Source organism: Symphalangus syndactylus, chromosome 1 (assembly GCF_028878055.3).
Source record: "Symphalangus syndactylus isolate Jambi chromosome 1, NHGRI_mSymSyn1-v2.1_pri, whole genome shotgun sequence".
Classification (NCBI taxonomy): domain Eukaryota; kingdom Metazoa; phylum Chordata; class Mammalia; order Primates; family Hylobatidae; genus Symphalangus; species Symphalangus syndactylus.
Window position 1 is genome coordinate 113,385,484 of NC_072423.2, and position 20,482 is coordinate 113,405,965.

General features: G+C 44.3%; 1 protein-coding gene across 6 annotated transcripts in view; it reads left to right on the forward strand.

The window, feature by feature from the left end:
- SMARCC1 (SWI/SNF related, matrix associated, actin dependent regulator of chromatin subfamily c member 1) overlaps window positions 1-19,619 on the forward strand; it is a 203,364-nt gene extending 183,745 nt beyond the window's left edge. For 3 of the 6 annotated variants that reach the window (XM_055279147.2, XM_063609526.1, XM_063609529.1), the window contains 2 exons: window positions 14,651-14,827; window positions 17,186-19,619. In XM_055279147.2, the coding sequence (XP_055135122.1) occupies window positions 14,651-14,827; window positions 17,186-17,283 (275 nt within the window). In that variant the 3' untranslated portion in view covers window positions 17,284-19,619. The remainder of the gene's footprint in view (window positions 1-14,650; window positions 14,828-17,185) is intronic. The other 3 variants (XM_055279157.2, XM_063609538.1, XM_063609548.1) reach the window with 1 other exon arrangement.
- Window positions 19,620-20,482: the final 863 nt, after the last annotated feature.

A 20,482-nucleotide genomic window follows, 5' to 3' on the forward strand; every position in this document is an offset into this window, starting at 1 on the left:
ATGCCCGGCCACGTCTGGCTTCTTCCACTCAACACTGTATATCTGAGATGTATCCACATTGTTGTTAGTGGTTGTACATTTGTTCCTTCTGTTTGCTATACAGTGTTCTGTGGCTGTACTATTTATTAGTCTGTTGTTTTGGACATTTGACTGATTTCTGGATTTTAGTTATTATGAATAGTTTGTGCTGTTGTGAAATACACGAGCACATCTTTTCATAAGACATATATGTACATTTCTGTTGTATATATCCCTAAGGTGTAGAATTGAGTATTTATGAACCTAAGAGTGGATCATAGGATATGCATATGTTCAGATTAATAGATACTGCCAAACTTTTTGCAAAGTGGTGGTGCCTGTTTACACTCTAGCAGTATGTGAGAGTTCCAGCAATTCAAGATAATAATTTTTCCAAATTACCCCTTTTGTTGAGTTGCTTTGGAGTTTGTATATAAAATCAAGTCTGTTAAAGAGTAAAATTAAGAGCAACAGCACATTAGGCTGGGCATGGTGGCTTACGCCTGTAATCCCAACACTTTGGGAAGCCAAGGCAGGTGGATCACTTGAGGCCAGGAATTCAAGACCAATATCTGGCCAACATGGCAAAACCCTATCTCTACTAAAAATAGAAAAATTAGCCGGGTATGGTGGCACACACTTGTAATTCCAGCTACTCAGGAGGCCGAGGCATGGGAATTGCTTGAACCCAGGAGGCAGAGGTTGCAGTGAGCCGAGGTCATGCCACTGCACTCCAGCCTGGGCAACAGGGTGAGAGATCCTATCTCAAAAAAAAAAAAAAAAAAAAAAAAAAACAGTGAATTAAACCCACTATTCCACTATTTTAAAGTTACCAGTTCAGAAAAAGCTGGTTCTAACACGTAGGTCTGATAGACCATATTCTAAAGGTCAGCTAAAAAGGACTTTCAAACCAGGGCAAGTAAGATTGTCCGTAACATTTTGGGGCCAGAATGGCTTTAGTCTCTTGAGTTGCCACAGGGTAAGGTAAGAACTATGAGCAAGTCCTTCCAACTCATGACTCCTAAGTTCCAGAAAAATTAACAGGCCACAGCTTACATTGGGAGCTGAAGATTATCTGGGTCAGTTGGCTGTCTTTGGTATTTGGCTAGACTTTATGATATATGATGGGAATTATCAGCTTCTGGATGCCAGTAAGGTTGGGGAAGTGCTGAGAGGAGGGACTAGGCAGATTTATTACCAAGTGGTTAATTTTTCATCTCTTTGGCCTCTGTATAAGTATGCAGATAAGTTACATGTAATTTTTCTCTACAAAACTCTCCATCAGTTAGTGGTAGAGCCTGTTAAAGTAGCAGCTTGGTATTATGAATCTGCTAGGCTCTTAAACACTTATGGACTTCTAGGTATGAGTGTAGCTGGTATAAGGCGGCACCTGTACATACTCCATTTAGTTTGTACCGATACCTCTCTAAGTTCTTCAGCCCCTCTGCCCTGTCCCCTACCTTTGATTCATCAAATGCTTATAATTTTTGTTTAGAGACTACTGTGTGCATGCCTCTATTGCTCTTCCTTGGCTCTTATTATTTGGTCCTATTCCTAACTCACATGATAACTCCAACTTTTGGTAGATTTTGATCCTATCTCTTATAGTGTCCCAATTTGGTTTCTTCCTACCAAACAAAAAGGCACGGGAAGTATCTGTAGTAGAATGTTTTTGGTATCCAGTTGGCAAATGGAAACTGAAGGTTGGCCCCACCTGTTCTTAGACCACCTTTAGGTTTTGTTGATCTTAATGAAATACACAGCACTGCATTTCATTCCTTTTCATTTAAACTATAAAATTGTATCAAATGATGCCTACGTTAAGATTCTCCCTATAAGACTGCCATTCCAGACGGCAAAAGATAAATAGTCATAATAGAAACCAGTTCTTATTAAGCACATGTGTGGTATTCCCTTGACCACACCCTGGGCCATGGTATCTGTTAATATGAAAGCACATGGGGAACCACAGAGGAGAATGGCCTAGGTGGTGGCTGCTGTTTGCTGAGGTGTGCTGCTTACTCGAGCAGAAGGGCACCTCTGACTGCTTGGGATTCCTTTTTTTTTTTTTTTTTTTTGAGGCAGAGTTTTGCTCTTGTCACTCAGGCTGGAGTGCAATTTTGAAGTCTTGGCTCACCGCAACCTCTGCCTCCCAAGTTAAAGCAATTCTCCTGCCTCAGCCTCCTGAGTAGCTGGGATTACAGGCACCTGCCACCATGCCCAGCTAATTTTTTTATTTTTGGTAGAGACAGGGTTTCACCATGTTGAGCAGGCTGGTCTTGAGCTCCTGACCTCAGGTGATCCACCCGCCTCAGCCTGCCAAAGTGCTGGGATTACAGGTGTGAGCCACTGCACCTGGCGGGATCTCCTTTAAGTTGAGATGGTCAGGACTGTAGGAACATTAGCACATGTTTAAAGGAAGATTACCTATCATTAAGTTAGACGGAAATGACAGAAATCTAGTATATAATTACAGTGGTAAGCTCTGCTCTCCATAGGCATGGATGTATTTTAGTAGAGACAAGGTCTCACTATGTTGCTCAGGTTAGTCTCAAATTCTTGAGCTCAAGTGATCCTATCCCTTGGCCTCCCAAAGTGCTGGGACTATAGGAGTGAGCCACTAGGCCCAGCCCGTCCTAGGCATTTGTAATAAATGAGGCACTCTTGAATATTCCTGCCTCATGGATCTTACAGTCAGCTGCCTGCATTGGAGAAGCCTTTGTGTGTACTCTATGTGTGAAAGCAGAGGGAAAGAACATGTTTGATTTAAATATTTTCATTGTTTCCTCATTATTAGTGGTGTAAGAATTTTTGGAAGTGCCTAGAAAATCAGAATAGAATTGGTCTGATTTGATGAGAACTCAGACATAATACAGTGATATTCTAATGATAAAACTAGAATGGGCTGGAAATGATGGCTCACGCCTGTAATCCCAGCACTTTGGGAGGCCAAGGCAAGCAGATTGCTTGAGCTCAGGAGTTCGAGACCAACATGGCGAAACACTGTCTCTACAAAAATAAAAAAATTTGCCTGGTGCGGTGGTGTGTACCTGTGGTCCCAGCTACTTGGGAGGCTGAGGCAGAAGGATCACTTGAGCCCAGGAGGTCAAGGCTTGCATTTAGCCAAGATTGTGCCACCGCACTCCAGCCTGGGCGATAGAGCAAGACTCTGTCTTTTTAAAAAAACTGGAACTTTTTTTTGAGACAGGGTTTTGCTGTGTCGCCCAGCCTGGAGTACAGTGGTGCAGTCATGGCCCACCGCAGCCTCGAATTCCTGGGCTCAAGCAATCCTCTCACCTCAGCCACCTGAGTAGCTGGGACTACAGGCATGTGCCACCACACCCAGCTACACTTGGCTTTTTAAGCCCCTCAGACCTACTTACACAACCCTACCTCATGAGAAATAAAGCTCAGGAAAGGATTACAACTAACCATCACTTTCTAACCCACCCCTGGACTCAACCCCACACCGAAAAAGAAAAGCAATAGTCTGGCCAGGCGTGGTGGCTCATGCCTGTAATCCTAGCACTTTGGGAAGCCGAGGTGGGTGGATCACCTGAGGTCAGGAGTTCGGGACCAGCCTGGGCAACATGGCGAAACCCCATCTCTACTAAAAGTACAAAAATTAGCCAGGCGTGGTGGCAGGCACCTGTAATCCCAGCTACTCAGGAGGCTGAGGCAGGAGAATCGCTTGAACCCAGGAGGCAGAGGTTGCAGTGAGCCGAGATCACACCACTGCAGCACTTCAGCCTGGGCGACAAGAGTAAGACTCCATCTCAAGAAAAAAAGAAAAAAGCAGTAGCCCATCACATCAGCCAAGATTTTATTATCTGCGGTGCCTTTGGTCCTACTTACATCATGTGATAATTCTGCCATGCTACTTTCCGGAGTAGCAGGTTACCCTCACAAAGAGAACAGTGAGGGCCCAGTCTTCAACAAAGAGAGTCTGTCACAGGCACCCCCAGGAAGCTGCTATGGGGAAGGCAGTCTCTGAGGAGCCTGGGCTTCCCCTCACTTGGCCCTGATTTTGTTATTTCCGTTCTCCAGGGGACTCAGCCAGAGGATGTGCTATAGACAGTTAGAAATGGATTGATGAAATATGCTCAAGACTGGAAATTCACAGGTTCCCTCTCCTAGATTCACTTTCTTTTCCTACCCTCCTTTCCCAACCCAAAGTATAAAATTAAGGTCCTTTACTAATATTCCATTAAGTGTCATGAGTGTAATGCTTTAGTAAAAGATGTAATAAACCTAAGAGAGAATGAGGGATTTTTCTACTAGTTAAACCTAATTTTAGCAAACCTTTTAATTTTTCAGGCTTCAGATGCCTGCTGTTTAAAAAAAAAAGAAAAAAGAAGAAAAAAGCTTGTATGTAGGTCAGACTCCCACCATTCTAAGCTTTGATACTGCTGTTTTGATGCCATGTCTCTCTCTCTCGCACGCGCGCTCTCTCTCTCTCTCTCATTTTCTTCCTCTCCCTGTCTGCTGGGAAAAAAATACCTGATTTTTTTTTTTTTTTAATGGAGAAGACATACACCTTTTACTTTGTTTGCTAAGGCCTGTTCCTATGCATTTCAGATTTGTGTGGGCCAGATCTCTTAATGTTAGTAAGAATTAATGGAAATGCAGACACTGTTGTTCATTTAAAAGTGGTGAGACCTATATCAGACACCACAAAAACCATAAAGATATTTAGATTTCTTAAGGACAAGGGTTGCTTTATGCGAAATTGATTTTGTCTTCTCCTGAGTCTTCTTAAGTTCTACCTTATTTCAGATTTCATCCTTGGAAGTTACCTTTTCTAAGGGCAAAGTTACTCCTTAGAAAGGAAGGCGGGGTAAAGGAAAGAGAATGGACCTCAGGGTCAAAGAGACCTGGATTTGAATCTCAGCTCAGTCTGTTGTTCATTGTGACTTTGCGCCAAATTACATAGCTTCTCTGAGGCTTAGTTTCCTTATCTCAAAACTAGGCCCTTACCATCATCTTCCTAACAACCTGGAGGCTTCAAAGAGATAACTGTCACATCACCTGGCACGGTCAACCCTTACTCAGCCTTATTCTTACTTCTTTTCCTGTCTTTTCTCTAAGCCCACTGCCCCAGGTACACCAGTGCTGAGTTGCATAGCGTCTGACAGAAGGAACCTCTGGATGGCAAAGGGACATCATTCACTCTTAGAGTACCTCTTGCTTTCCTGAGAGATGTTTGTTTTTGCAAGGTGCCATAAGCAGAAGTAAATTGCTTTTCCTCTAGATCATCATTTTTGCTGCCAAGCAGCCATTGTCCTCTCCTACTCAGAACACTTATATCCCAGTGGCTTTATGACCTTGTTTGTGACAATAGGATAAAGAATCTTTTTCACAAGCCTTTAGAATTTATAATAAATGAAAAGAAAGGTTTTTTAGCTGTTGGGCTAGCAGCCTTGGAAAACCCTAAAGCTGCCCTATTCCAGCTTGTATTCATAAAGATGTAGGGTAATAGGTAAATGGGCCACTGCCACTGAGCAGATAGCTTTGGAAATAGTACTACTGGGCCTAAGAGCAAGAGCCTGCAGGCATTTCTCAGTGCATGATAGGTAGACATCACTTCATGGGTGTTTGTCAATCAGCCAATGATGCTCCTCTTTGCCAAATTGTTTCTTGAATAGTTGATTTCTCTGCTGGAACATATACTCTGAATTGCTGGTTCAGAAAGTAATTTCTGTCTGGAGCTAAGCATGGGGCAAATAATGGATCAATCAGTTTGGTGACACCAGGGTTTGCATCACATCGTCTCTGAGCACCTGTTGGACCCCTCTCCCGTAGACCTTGATTGTCAGGGGTGCACACTGGCTGCAAGCACCATCTCTAGAATCAGAGTACCTATATCAGATCTGGGCTCCCTCATTTACATGCTTTATGACATTGGGCAAGCTACTTAATCTTTGGGTCCTCCCCTTTCTTCTACAGGGATAATAGTGCCTGGTTTATAGTGTTGTTATGGGGATTGAATGAGTTAACATTTATAAAACTCTTAAGTACAGTGCCTAAGGCATAGCACATGTTTCCTACATAGTTCCTGAGGCTGCTATAATAACATTTTTGAGACAGAGTTTGCTCTTGTCGCTCACTCTGGAGTGTAGTGGTGTGATCTCTGCTCACTCTAACCCTCACCTCCCGGGTTCAAGTGATTCTCCTGCCTCAGCTTCCCAAGTAGCTGGTATTACAGGCATGTGCACTCCTGGCTAATTGTTGTATTATTAGTAGAGACAGGGTTTCACCATGTTGGCCAGGCTGGTCTCAAACTCCTGACCTCAGGTGATCCGCCCTCCTCAGCCTCCCAAAGTGCTGGGATTATAGGTGTGAGCCACTGTGCACAGCCTGTCATAATAACTTAAAACAAGAGAAATTTATTCTTACTCTCTGGGAAATCAGGTCCAATATCCAGCAAAGCCATGCTTCTTCCAGGGTGTACAGGGAAGAATCCTGTTCCTTGTCTCTTCCAACTTCCGGTGGCTTGCAGCATTCCTTGTCTTATGGCCACGTCTCTCTTTGCTCCATCTTTACATCACCTTCTCCTCTCCCTGTCTTTGTCTCTGTGTGTGTCTCTCTTTTTTTTTTTTTTTTTTTTGAGACAGAGTCTCTCTATAGCCCAGGCTGGAGTGCAGTGATGCGATCTCAGCTCGCTGCATCCTCCACCTTCCAGGTTCAAACTATCTTCTCCTCAGCCTCCCGAGTAGCTGTGACCACAGGCATGTACCACCACCCACAGCTGATTTTTGTATTTTTGGTAGAGACGAGGTTTCACTATGTTGGCCAGGGTGGTCTTGATCTCCTGACCTCAAGTAATCCACCCACCTCAGCCTCCCAAAGTACTGGGATTACAGGCGTGAGCCACTGCACTGGGCCACATACATAGCTTTAATCAATAAAATCTCAGGAAACCAAAGCTCAGGGATTGAGAGAGAAAGGAGGAGACCTGTGAAGGGCGGCAACATGTTCTTCCTAACTTGTTTAAGGCCTCTGTCCAGGTCAGACTTGGTGGAAGCGAGCAACCTGTACCCGTTGATAAACATGGGCAGCATTATTTCTCCTAGTATATGGCTTCCCTTTGTCACAACAAGTCCATTAGGAGTGTTCTTTCGTCTGCAGGCTAGAATGTTGTACTTTTTAGCTTAAAAGTAGGCCTCCTGTTTCCAGCAGCAACAAAATCATCTCCTGTTGCCCTTCACACCACCTAGAATACCATTAGAGAATCATTAGTAGTGATTTAGAGTGTGGAAAACAAAGCATTGCTTTTATTAATGGCCTAGCAGGTGATGTGGGATAGGAAGAGAACAAAAAAGGGGCTTCCAAAAGGGAGCTGGGACAGTACCACCTTAAAAACAAAGGTGCCTCTTTGACAGTTGGTGGAGAATCTTAGAATAGTAAGTCTCTGTTTGCTACTGCTCTGTTTGAAACTCTGGGAGTTCTATACCTTCCCTTCACCCATACCTCTGTATTTCACTATATGGCTGCCCAGCCTACACCTGTTCCCAAAGAAAAAGTTCTGTGTCCTCTTCATGTCGTCCCGTCTTCACACTCCCAGCAGTCAGATACCAGACCCAAATTAATTCTCCCTCTGAGCTCCATGCTCGCCCATCCTCCTTGCTCTGTCTCCAGTCCTGAGGATGCCTCTTTTTACGGAACCTGCGGCTGGACACAGTAGCTCACACCCATAGTCCCAGCAACTCAGGAGACTGAGTTAGGAGGATCATTGAGCCTAGGAGTTTGAGACCAGCCTGGGCAACATAGCAAGGCCCCATCTCTATAAAAAATTAGCTAGCGTGGGCCAGGCACGGTGGTTCACGCCTGTAATCCCAGCACTTTGGGAGGCTGAGGTGGGCAGATCATGAGGTCAGGAGATCGAGACCATCCTGGCTAACATGGTGAAACCCCATCTCTACTAAAAATACAAAAAATTAGCTGGGCATGGTGGCGGGCGCCTGTAGTCCTAGCTACTCGGGAGGCTGAGGCAGGAGAATGGCATGAACCCGGGAGGCGGAGCTTGCAGTGAGGGGAGATCGTGCCACTGCACTCCAGCCTGGGCAACAGAGTGAGACTCTGTCTCAAAAAATTAAAAAATAAAATAAATAAATAAATAAATTAGCTGATGTGGTGGTGCACACCTGTAATCCTAGCTACTTCGGAAGTTGAGGCGGGGGCATTACTTGAACCCAAGAGTTCCCTGCTTTAGTGAGCTATGACCATACCACTGTACTCCAGCCTGGGTGACAGAGCAAGACCTCATCTCTCTCTCTCTCTCTTTTTTTTTTTTTTTTTTGAGACTGAGTCTTGCCCTGTCACCCAGGCTAGAATGCAGTGACGCAATCTCAGCTCACTGCAACTCCTGCCTCAGCCTCCTGAGTAGCTGGGATTACAGGTGCGTGCCACCACACCCAGCTAATTTTTTTCTTTTAATCATGTTGGTCAGGCTGGTCTCAAATGCCTGACCTCGTGATCTGCCTGCCTCGGCCTCCCAAAGTGCCGGGATTACAGGCATGAGCCACCGCCCCTAGCCAAGACCTCATCTCTTAAAAAAAAAAAAAAAAAAAAAAAAAAAAAAGAAGAAGAAGTAGGAGGAACTTGCAGAGTGCCATCTCCATCTCCTATTCCTTTCTGTCTCATCAGCCTGACATTCAGCCCATACTTCTCTGCAAATGTACTTTTTCTCTGCTCTAGGCACTAACTCCTCTGCATCCCTTCTTAAAGCTTTCCATCCTAGCTGGGCATGGTGGCGTGCACCTGTAACCGCAGCTACACAGGAGGCTGAGGCAGGAGAATCACATGAGCCCAGGAAGTCTAGTCCAGCCTGGGCAACGTAGCAAGACCCCATCTTTTTTCTTCTTCTTTTTTATTTTTATTTTTTGAGATGGAGTCTGCCTCTGTCACCCAGGCTGGAGTGCAGTGGCATGATCTCGGCTCACTGCAACCTCCGCCTCCAAGCAATTCCCTGCCTCAGCCTCCCGAGTAGCTAGGATTACAGGCGCCCACCATCACGCCCAGCTAATTTTTGTATTTTTAGTAGAGATGGGGTTTCACCATCTTGGCTGGGCTGGTCTTGAACTCCTGACCTCTTGATCCACCGCCTTGCCCTCCCAAAGTGCTGGGATTATAGGCGTGAGCCACCGTGCCCAGCTAAGACCCTGTCTCTAAACAATTGGTTTCCATCCCACAGAAAATTAGGTTCAAGCTTCTCTTCTTTTCAGAACCTTTCACTAAGTCCTCTGTAGCCTTACTTTTGAAGTACTCACCCCTTGTTCTACATGCATGACTCCTTTTTTAATTAACGTAGCCCTTTTTCCTTTGAATCATGACAGACCCAGCAGTTTTGTTTTGTTTTTGTTTTTGTTTTGGGGGAAAAAAAAAAAAAAAAAAAAACCTGGCCAGGCTTGGTAGCTCACACCTGTAATCCCAGCACTTTGGGAGGCCAAGGCAGGCAGATCACGAGGTCAAGAGATTGAGACCTTCCTGGCCAATATGGTGAAACTCGGTCTCTACTAAAAATACAAAAATTAGCTGGGCATGGTGGCATGCGCCTGTAGTTTCAGCTGTTCGGGAGGCTGAGGCAGGAGACTCACCTGAACCAGGGAGGTGGAGGTTGCAATGAGTCGAGATCGCCCCACTGCACTCCAGCCTGGGCAATAGAGCGAGACTCCTGTCTCAAATAAAAAAGAAAAAAAGAAACCTTTATAAGCCTCGGTGTAATACAGATGAAAGATAAGGATAGTAAGGTACCACAAAAGGGTATGGTATTTATATAGATGCTGCATATAAATGGTACCTCTCAGTAATAATGGGAGTGACATTCACATTATTTTCTGATTGTTTAACTTAGGCTTGGCTGTGTGTTTATTTTATTTTATTTATTTATTTATTTTGAGGCGGAATTTCACTCTTGTTGCCCAGGCTGGAGTGCAATGGCTCATTCTCGGCTCACTGCAACCTCCGCCTCTCCAGTTCAAGCGATTCTCCTGCCTCATCCTCCCAAGTAGCTGGGATTACAGGTGCCCACCACCGCATCTCGCTAATTTTTTTGTATTTTTAGTAGAGACGGGGTTTCAACATGTTAGCCAGGCTGGTCTCAAACTCTTGACCTCAGGTAATCTCACCTCGGCCTCCCAAAGTACTGGGATTACAGGCGTGAGCCATCGCACCTGGTTTAAAAAAAAAAAAAAAAAATTTAACCTGTACACAAACTTTCCTAGCAGATTTATTAATAGTAGCCAAAAAGTGAGAACCACCGGATGTCCTCTTCAGGCTGTGTGGTCCATTCACAGCAGGGAGCACCACCCAGCACTGAGGGGAACAGCAGGGAGCACCACCCAGCACTGAGGCTGCATACAGAACCGGTGACTCTCCAGGAAATTACCTGGAGTGAAAAAAAAAAAAATCCCAAAACGTTGCAAACGGTGCTTCCACTTATGTAACATTCCTGCAACAACAGGTCAGAGATGGAGAATAGAGGAGTGGCTGCAGGAGTCAGGATGGGTTGTAGGGATGTAGGTATGCAGATCTTATCGAGGTTTACCTGCTGTCCTGCAGCATATCCCCTGGGGATGGGCCAAGGCACCCAGGATTTCTGTTATTTCTTACTGGTTTATGGATCTACAAGCATGTGGCCTCACAGTCCCGCCACAAGGATGCCTGAGTCCTTGGGTCCCTGCTGTCCCAGGTGTTTTTAGGATTAGTCCTATCCCTAATCCCTTTCCTTCACTTTACTTACATCTCATCCACAATTCCAAGTTACTCACGAATTTTTATTGATCAGCTGGAAAGTCTTCATTTTTTTTGGCTTGCTCCTTCCATGGTTTTTCCTTGATTTGCCTTTCACTCCTTTATGTGCACTCATCCCTCGTATGCCTTGTAGTGTTCTTGCCATTTGTCCCTTTTATCTCTGAGTCAGTCCCTAGATTGGCAGACTCTTCAACACCACCTATTTCTGTCGTAGATACACGGCACAAGCACAAAAAGACAAAAATTAATGATGGTCAGTTGGTCCTAGTGGCAGTGTTCACGCAGGAGTAGATCCAGCAGCTGCTCTTGGTTTTGCCAAAGTGATTTGACCAAGTTATTTTCCAGCAAGCGGATCTCTGAGACTCCTCTGCTAGGCTTTGTGTTACATTATAGAGTGCATAAAAATGGGCCAGAGGGCCCAAAACTCTCTATTCTGTACATTCTGGGGCATAATGTTGATGTACTTTGCTTTAAAAAGTAGTCCCTAGAAGACTGGACTACCCTAATTCCTAATTCTTTTTTTCTTTTTTTTTGGAGTTTCATTCTTGTTGCCCAGGCTGGGGTGCAATGGTGCAATCTTGGCTCACTGCAACCTCCACCTCCCAAGTTCAAGCAGTTCTCCTGCCTCAGCCTCCCAAGTAGCTGAGATTACAGGTGCATGTCACTATGCCCAGCTAATTTTTGTATTTTTAGTAGAAATGGGGTTTCACCATGTTGGTCAGACTGGTCACGAACTCCTGACCTCAGGTGATCCACCCACCTTGGTCTCGCAAAGTGCTAGGATTACAGGTGTGAGCCACTGTGACCAGCCCCTTATTCCTAATTCTCATACCTCATTGTAGTTCTCTTCATTGACACCCCTGAAGTAAGGGGCTCCTCTCTTAGGTTCTTAGGTCAAGGAACAGCCACTGGAGATAGGCAGGGTGTGGTTTGAAGCTTTGTATGTCTTTGTTTAGATAGACGTCTTTCTATAGTGACAGAGAGTCTGTATTTGAATTATCTTCAGTACTGCTTTGTGTATTATAATTTGGTCCAATCTCCAAATTTTTCAAGATTAAGCATTCTTATTTCTAGCTGTCTCAGTACTGCCTTCTAACCTATATTCAGTTTCATAGTTGTCTTTACATAGTTGTCCTTACATAGATAGTAAAGTCCCTAGATTTAAAGAAAAACTGCATTGATTCTCTTTTCTTATTCTGTAGAGAATATAATTTGTCCTACATAAAAAAATTTCAGGCCAGGCGCAGTGGCTCACACCTGTAATCCCAGCAATTTGGGCGGCCGAGGCAGGCAGATCACTTGAGGTCAGGAGTTCCATACCAGCCTGGACAACATGGTGCAATCCTTTCTCTACAGAAAATGCAAAAATTATCCAGGTATGGTGGTGCACACCTGTAATCCTGGCTACTCGGGAGGCTGAGGCAAGAGAATTGCTTGAACCCAGGAGGTGGAGGTTGCAGTGAGCCAGGATCATGACAGAGTGAGATTCTGTCTCAAAAAAAAAAAAAAAAAAAAAAAAATCCTTGATTGTGCCCATTAAACTATTCTACTTAATTTGTTACTCTTTAAAACCAAGACTACAGCCAGGTGCGGTGGCTCACACCTGCAAACCCAGCACTTTGGGAGCCTGAGGTGGGTGGATCACTTGAGGTCAGTAGTTCAAGATCAGCCTGACCAACGTAGTGAAACCCCGTCTCTACTAAAAGTACAAAAAAAAAAAAAAAGAGCCAGGCATGGTGGTGCACACCTGTAGTCCCAACTACTTAGGAGGCTGAGTCAGGAGAATCCTTTGAACCCGGGAAGCAGAGGTTCCAGTGAGCTGAAATCGTGTCACTGCGCTCTAGCCTGGGTGACAGAGCGAGACTCTGTCTCAAATAAAAAAAAAAAAAAAAAAAAAAAAAAACAAGACTACCAGCCTGGGAAACGTAGTGAGACCCCATCTCTACAAAAAATTTAAAAATTAGCCAGGCATGGTAGTGCTCACCTGTAGTTGCAGCTACTTTAGAGACTGAGGCAGGGGGATCACTTGAGTTTGTATGGTTGAGGTTGCAGTGAACTGAGCTGTGATTGCACCACTGCACTCTAACCTGAGTAGAAAATGAGACCCTGTCTCAACAGAACAAAACAAGCCTAGCAGCCAAATCGCTTGGTTTAAGAACTAGTAAATGTTTACCATCATATCCAAAGCAGGGATCGCCTACAGCCTAGGTTGAAATCTGGCTCATCCAATTGTTTTTCATACAGGTTGTAAGCTAAGAATGGTTTTTATAGTTTAAATAGCTGGAGGAGGATATCAAAAGAAGAATAATGTTTTATGTCTCATGAAAAATTTGTGAAATTAACCTTTTAGAGTTCATAAAGATGTATTTATTAGAACACAGCCACGTCCATTTGTTGTGTATCATCCGTGACTGCCTTCGTGCTTACATTGCAGAGTTGAATAGTTGTGACACAGACCATATGGCTGGCAAAGACTAAAATATTTACTATCTGGCTCTTTATAGAATAAGTTGGCTAAACATTCTAAAGGGTCAGAAGGCTCAGTGTGAAACTGAATACAGGAGGTATTTTAGTGTTCTTGTCCTTCAGTGTTCAATACTGCTTTCTGTATTTTAATTGCCAGTTAGCTATCAAATGGTCCCATCTCCACATTTTTCAAGATCAAGCATTCTAATTTCTAGCTGTCTTGGTACTGTGTTCTAACCTATATTCAGTTTCATACAGTTGTCCTTACATAGATAGTAAAGCCCCTGGATTTAAAGAAAAAAAACTACATTGATTCTCATCTCTCAAATGATTCCTTTAGTGTTCATGTCCCTCAGTATTGAATACTGTAGGGTCTTCTGTCATTAATTAGAAAACAATAGGAAGAGTGGCTCACGCCTGTAATCCCAGCGCTTTGGGAGGCTGAGGCAGTCATACTGCCTGAGCTCAGGAGTTCAAGACCAGCCTGGGCAACATGGCAAAACCCCATCTCTACTAAAAATACAAAAAAATTAGCTGGGCGTGGTGGTGGGCACCTGTAATCCCAGCTACTTGGGAGGCTGAGGCACGAAAATTGCTTGAACCCAAGAGGCGGAGGTTGCAATGAGCTAAGGTCATGCCACTGCACTCCAGCCTAGGCAACACAGTGAGACTGTCAAAAAAAAAAAAAAAAAAAAAAAGAAAAAAAGAAAAAAGGAAAGAAACGAAAGGAAAGGGAGAAAACAGTAGGAAGAGATGGAGCTGTCTTTGTTTTCCCCTATGAGTCTATCAGGCCAGTGCTTCATAGTGGGCTCTATAAGGAATGATTTTTTTTTTTTTTTTTTAAATGAACCATACATGAGGCTTTTAATGGGAGAAATATTTGTGGACAGGAATTGGGGATTCAAATCAAAATCTCCTTTTAATGGTGATTTCACAGTAATAATACCCTTTCAGGCAAACCTTCCCTGTAAGCCATGGAGCACAATCTGGACTGAGTTGTGGTCCTTTTACTGACTTTTGCTTACTGACTTCCTTTTAAAGTCCACTCCATTCCCTGTGGGCTGTGCTTGGCATTGTATATCCTCAGGAAGACATTTGACAACCTACTGCTCACCCAAACTAACCAGAGTGAGTGCTTTATTTTAGGGGACCTTTGCCATTTCTTTTTACAGCCACCTTCTTGCCAGTGTTTAGAATAATCAGTCATTCCACAGACCTACCCCCATTAACACCCTTCTTCCAAAAAACCCAGAATACAAAAAGCTAGACATAGAGATTATTACAGATTATTGCTCTGTTGGTATTTCAGATCCTTTGGAAGGTTGGATATTTGTATTTAGGAGTTGGATTTAAGTTGATCCCTTTCTTAACCCCTTTCTAGAATACTTACAGTACTTTAAATCTCCCTCCACAGGTCAGATACCAGGCCCAGGTTCCATGATGCCCGGGCAGCACATGCCAGGCCGCATGATTCCCACTGTTGCAGCCAACATCCACCCCTCTGGGAGTGGCCCTACCCCTCCTGGCATGCCGCCAATGCCAGGAAACATGTTAGGACCCCGGGTACCCCTGACAGCACCTAACGGCATGTGTAAGTAACATGGAGCGGGGATGCATTATCTCAGGGTCAGTTCTGGAGGGCTGTAGATAAGGGAAGGAGGCTTTGTTCTCTCCCCGAGATTTGGCAGGTCCATGGATGATGCAGTCTGTGATAGTGGCTTCTCGAAGACCAGTTTTCAGTCTGTGTTCTTCAGCACCACTGATGGGCAGGTGCATGGGTGACAAAATGCTTCTAATCAGGATTGTGCCTTTATGGCATGCACTGTCAGCATTGGGGCCATAAAGATATGCCTCTCCCACACACACCTGTTTAAGCCTGTCTCGTTGTGACTCTCAACAGACATGTAGAGCTACTGGTGGTGGTTTTCCCTATAGCAGCCTTTTGTGGATACAGGGTTCAAAAGTGATGCGTGTAAAGAAAAGAATAGAAGTGAGTTTAGAGTTGGAATAACAAATATGTTTATTAGAGCCATTTTTGATATATTAGTAGTGGCTGTGTAGGCTAAGAAAGTGGTATTCAGGGGCTGTGTTGAGATGAAATACGAAGTTCCAGCAAGCTCAATGAAGAAAACACTGGTGCTGCTAAGTGATACTTGTCTGAGGCTGTGTTTAGAGACCAGGTCATTTCTCCTATAGGCTCTTGCTCGGCTTCAACCTTGGCCTGAGGGTTGTTTCTGAGACACTGGGCTGCCTTTTACTCCAGAAGGCCTTCCCAGTGAGGATGGTGCTGAAATGCAGCCAGTAGTGGGTCAGGTACCCCAGCCACATCTGTAATCTTAGGTTCATATAGAAGTTCACGTGTAGCCAAAAGTTTAGCTACTATTTATAGTTCAGAGAGATAGGAAGCATAAGAATTCTTGCTCTGTAGGAGCTTTAGTTGAGAAAACAAGAAATGAAAACTTGGATAGAACTTAGCAAATGTTACATGAAGGCATACAGAACTTACCAAAGGTTACATGAGACTATGCTGTGCCTTAAGTACACTGTAATACTCTGGGAGGCTTCATGGACGGAGACATGTCTGACTCTTCTCTGGCCCTCAGAGTCTGGGACAAAGTAGGTGCACAGAAGAAAGACACTAATTTATCTAGGTATATAAGATCACAACAGTTTTTTTTTTAATTACCTCCCTTAAGCTAGTGGTCAGAGGTTGTGTAGTACGGTAGGTACCTCTTTTTCTTGGCAAGAAAATGTTTGCCAAGCCACCCTGTGGACCATACATAAATGAACTCGCCTATCAAGAGTTGACCAGTTTTCCATCCCTATTGCAGAGGTAGCATCACTGGTCTTTACCACTGGTCTTCACCAATTTACCACTGTCACGTCCTACTGGTCACCCATGTTTTGTACTTCAGGATTCCTTCCCAAAGGGACCTCAGTAGAGCTCCTTGAGAATGTGGAGGGTTTCAGGTGGAACCTTCCCACCTGCTGCCTGGTTGCTGCCATAAGTCAGTGCTCTGGGAATTCTGAGCCATGTGAATTGGTTCTAGGATACACTGGATGAGTTGCTTCTCCACTTCAGCCCTTCATTTCCTCCACTGAAAGATGACACAAGGGATTAGATCAGTGAGCTTCAGAATGCTTTGAAGAGTCTTAAGGGTTTGGTAGAAACCTCTTGGGCATAGAGTTGGGTGAATTGATTGGTGAGCAGTGCTGCAGTTTGTTTCATATGTTTTCAATTCTGGCAAGATCTAGGGGTTTTTAAAACCCTGATTAAATGATCTCTCGGGTTCTTTTGTACACTAAAGCAGCTAAAGTTGAAATAGGAAAGAGTCCCAGACACTCATACTAATTGTTCCCTTCAGGACATGACCTAGTTTGGGCCAAAAATCGAAGGACTGCAGTTCAGGAGCTGTGGAGGCCTCCCTGGACTGTCCAGTTTGTCAGCAACTGCCTCAAGTGAAGCTCTCTGGCCCTGGTGGAGACATTTATATAGCAAGAATTTATTGATAATCTATTTTGTGCCCAGCTAGGCTAGGGACTGGGGGGGCGGGGGAAGAAAAACAAGACATAGAACTATCCCAGGAAGGAGTTTATTATTTAACTGAAGAAATAAAATTAGAACCATTGAAATACAATGCAATCAAAATTAACTTCTGAAAGGGTCTGGAGTGATTCTTGGAAGGAGTTGGCCTGGAAGGAGGGTGGGGGAAATTCAGACACCTCCCACTCGCCAGCCACTAGGGTTAGGCTAAGCAACATGAGCAGTGCCCTGGAAGTTCAGAAGGAATTGACCTGCATAGACCACAGTGGAATCAATGCCTCACAGGGTGCATTGGTTGCCTGCCACTAAGGAAATGACTTCTGTGTCTTTTTTTCACTGAATAGGCTCTTTCCTAAGTCTCTTGTATTTCCAGCAATAACAAGTTACTCTTGGATATGTTTGCAGATCCCCCTCCACCACAGCAGCAGCCACCGCCACCACCACCTGCAGATGGGGTCCCTCCGCCTCCTGCTCCTGGCCCGCCAGCCTCAGCTGCTCCTTAGCCTGGAAGATGCAGGGAACATCCACACCCACCACCATGAGCTGGAGTGGGGATGACAAGACTTGTGTTCCTCAACTTTCTTGGGTTTCTTTCAGGATTTTTCTTCTCGCAGCTCCAAGCACGTGTCCAGTGCCTCCCCACTCCTCTTACCACCCCTCTCTCTGACACTTTTTGTGTTGGGTCCTCAGCCAACACTCAGGGGGAAACCTGTGGTGACAGTGTGCCCTGGTCATCCTTAAAATAACCTGCATCTCCCCTGTCCTGGTGTGGGAGTAAGCTGACAGTTTCTCTGCAGGTCCTGTCAACTTTAGCATGCTACGTCTTTACCATTTTTGCTTTCGTGCAGTTTTTTGCTTTGTCTTATGCTTCTATGGATAATGCTATATAATCATTATCTTTTTATCTTTCTGTTATCATTGTTTTAAAGGAGAGCATCCTAAGTTAATAGGAACCAAAAAATAGTGATGGGCAGAAGAGGGGGGGAATAGCCACAGGGGACAAACCTTAAGGCATTATAAGTGACCTTATTTCTGCTTTTCTGAGCTAAGAATGGTGCTGATGGTAAAGTTTGAGACTTTTGCCACACACAAATGCGTAAAAATTAAAAGAGATGTGGAAGGAGAACCTCAGTGATTTTATTCCCTAGTGAGGCCTCTGAGGGCCTCCACACTGCCTGGCAGAACATACCACTGAACTAGTATGTGCTAGAGGAGAGCACAAACATCCGCTCCTTTCCTAGGCCCGCTGGCTCTGGTTTTCTATGCAGATGATTCATTGGATTGGGGGTGAGTGTTTTGTTTTTCTGGGGGCAGTGTGAGCTTTGAGGGTTGGAATATTGGGAGGCATTCCTTAGTTTTCTCAACTAGCCTGGAAAGTTAGGAGTCCAGGTTAATTACCCCCCCACCCCGGCCCCCAATGAGTCTAGCCTACTATTCACTGCTTTGTGTGCATTTTTTTCCTCCCTCTTTAAAAAACCCTTTAAAAGAAAAAAAAAAAGTAGATAGTGCTGAATATTTTAGCTCATGAAACTTGGTTAGGATGGCTAGGGGTACAAGTCCCCAAACTACCTCTTGTTACAGTAGCCAGGGAGTGGAATTTCGTCAACCGGTACTTTTAAGGTTAGGATGGGATGGGAAAAGTGAAGCAGAATATTAGCTCCTTATGCCTTCTCCCTTCCATTTCTGAGATCTCACATTCCATCTATCACAAGGTTTTCAAAGAGATGCTGAGGGTAACAAGGAACTCACTTGGCAGTCAGAGCATCATGCTTTGAGGTTTGGAGTGCTCAGGCTGGGAGGGTAGAATGCCATTCCAGAGGACAAGCCACAAAAATGCCTTAATTTGAGCTCGTATTTACCCCTGCTGATAAGTGACTTGAGAGTTCCCGGTTTTTTTCCTCTTGTCCTTTCCTCCCTTCTGTCCTTCCATGTGTGGGGAAAGGGTGTTTTTGGTAGAGCTTGGTTTCCAAAGCGCCTGGCTTTCTCACTTCACATTCTCAAGTGGTAGTTTCATTATTTAGAATGCAAGGTGGACATCTTTTGGATATCTTTTTCTATATATTTTCTAAAGCTTTACATATGAGAGGGTATAGGGAGGTGTTTATAAAACACTTTAGAACTTTTTTGCTTAATATCAGAAAGCAAAAAAAATAAAACCACAATTGAGATTTGCCTTTCAAACCCTTAGGTTTGCCTCTAACCAGGTGTCCCTGGTCACCATCAGAGTACTGGAATACTGGAACCGAGGAGACCTTGGTCCTTTTGTTTTTGTTCTGGACTCTTGGGAGTGGAAATGGGAATGAGTTTATTCCTGCTGGAGCTTAGTTCCAATGCATTTGGCTCCAGAAAGACCCCAGTGCCTTTTGACAATGGCCAGGGTTTTCCCTACTTCCTGCCAGTCTTTCCCAAAGGAAACTCATTCCAAATACTTATCTTTTCCCCTGGAGTCCTAGAAGAAAAATGGAATTCTGGTTCACACTGTGGTCCCTTGTAACCTCAGGTCTTTAATGTGATCACTTTCAAATTTAAAAGATCCAGGTGGAAATATTTTTACTATAGTAATAATTCTACAAAATACCTGAATTCTTAACACTGTTACATTTCAGTGTAAGTGGTGGCTTTTTCTTTTCATGTCTTTGATCTGGTTTTATTCCTGTAATTCAGCCACCTGATTTTGTGAGGGGGGTGGGGAATAATACGTGGTTTTTGTACAAACATGTTTCTCAGTGTGTTATTTTGGAGAAAATGAGGGGAGGGAGTGTGGCGAGATTGGAGAAAATGAATGAAGAAGGCCTAATCTCCCTCTGTTTCAGTGAATAAATGGAACACCATTTCTGGATTCTAGTCCCATTCTCTGCATTCATACACCAGTTTCTTCATATATCCTATGAAGAACCTAAGCATTTGGCCCCGCCTGGTCTTGGTTTGGTCGGCAGTTAAAATTCTGTGACTCGGGCTTCCTTCCTGACTGCCCACCTTCATGATGTGTATAAGGAACATACCTTTTGAGGGTACCTCACCCACTGTTCATTCGCATGGTCAAAGTGAAAATGAGTGGAAGTTCTCCAAAAATGATGGCCAACATCCTGGCACCTCCGGGTGTGAGAAATAGCTTTGCTTAGTGAATGGCATAATGTTTGTCAGGATGCAGTTTAGACAGTCCCAAGTTGGAGGCAGGCCTTGAGGGGAGAAGATTCTGTGAACCTTGGGGGACAGCTTTTGGGTACTCACAGATATAAACCCTGTGCAGAAAAAAAGTGATTGTTTTCAGGATGCTTATAAATCCAGTGAAGCAAAAGAAGAGGATTCTGTGTCTGCCGTGAGATGAACGCCCTGCACTTCACGAAAGTGTGCCTCTAATAAAGAGAGCCAAAGCCAGCTGGGTCTCACCAGATTCCTATACTTTCTCAAGGGTGATGGGGGAGGTTACTCCTTTATCCAAACTAAAGACTGGTTTATAAACGTGTGTGTGAATTATTTTTAGAATATTGGAGGACATGCAAGATCAACCAGTCTTACATAGGTTCCCTGGGTCCTTACCATGGAATAATTCCCCCACATTCAATTAAGAATAGTTTAGGCTGGGTGCAGTGGCTCATGCCTGTAATCCCAGCACTTGCATTTTAGGAGGCCGAGGTGGGCCGATCACCTGAGGTCAGGAGTTTAAGACCAGCCTGGCCAACATGGTGAAACCGTGTCTCT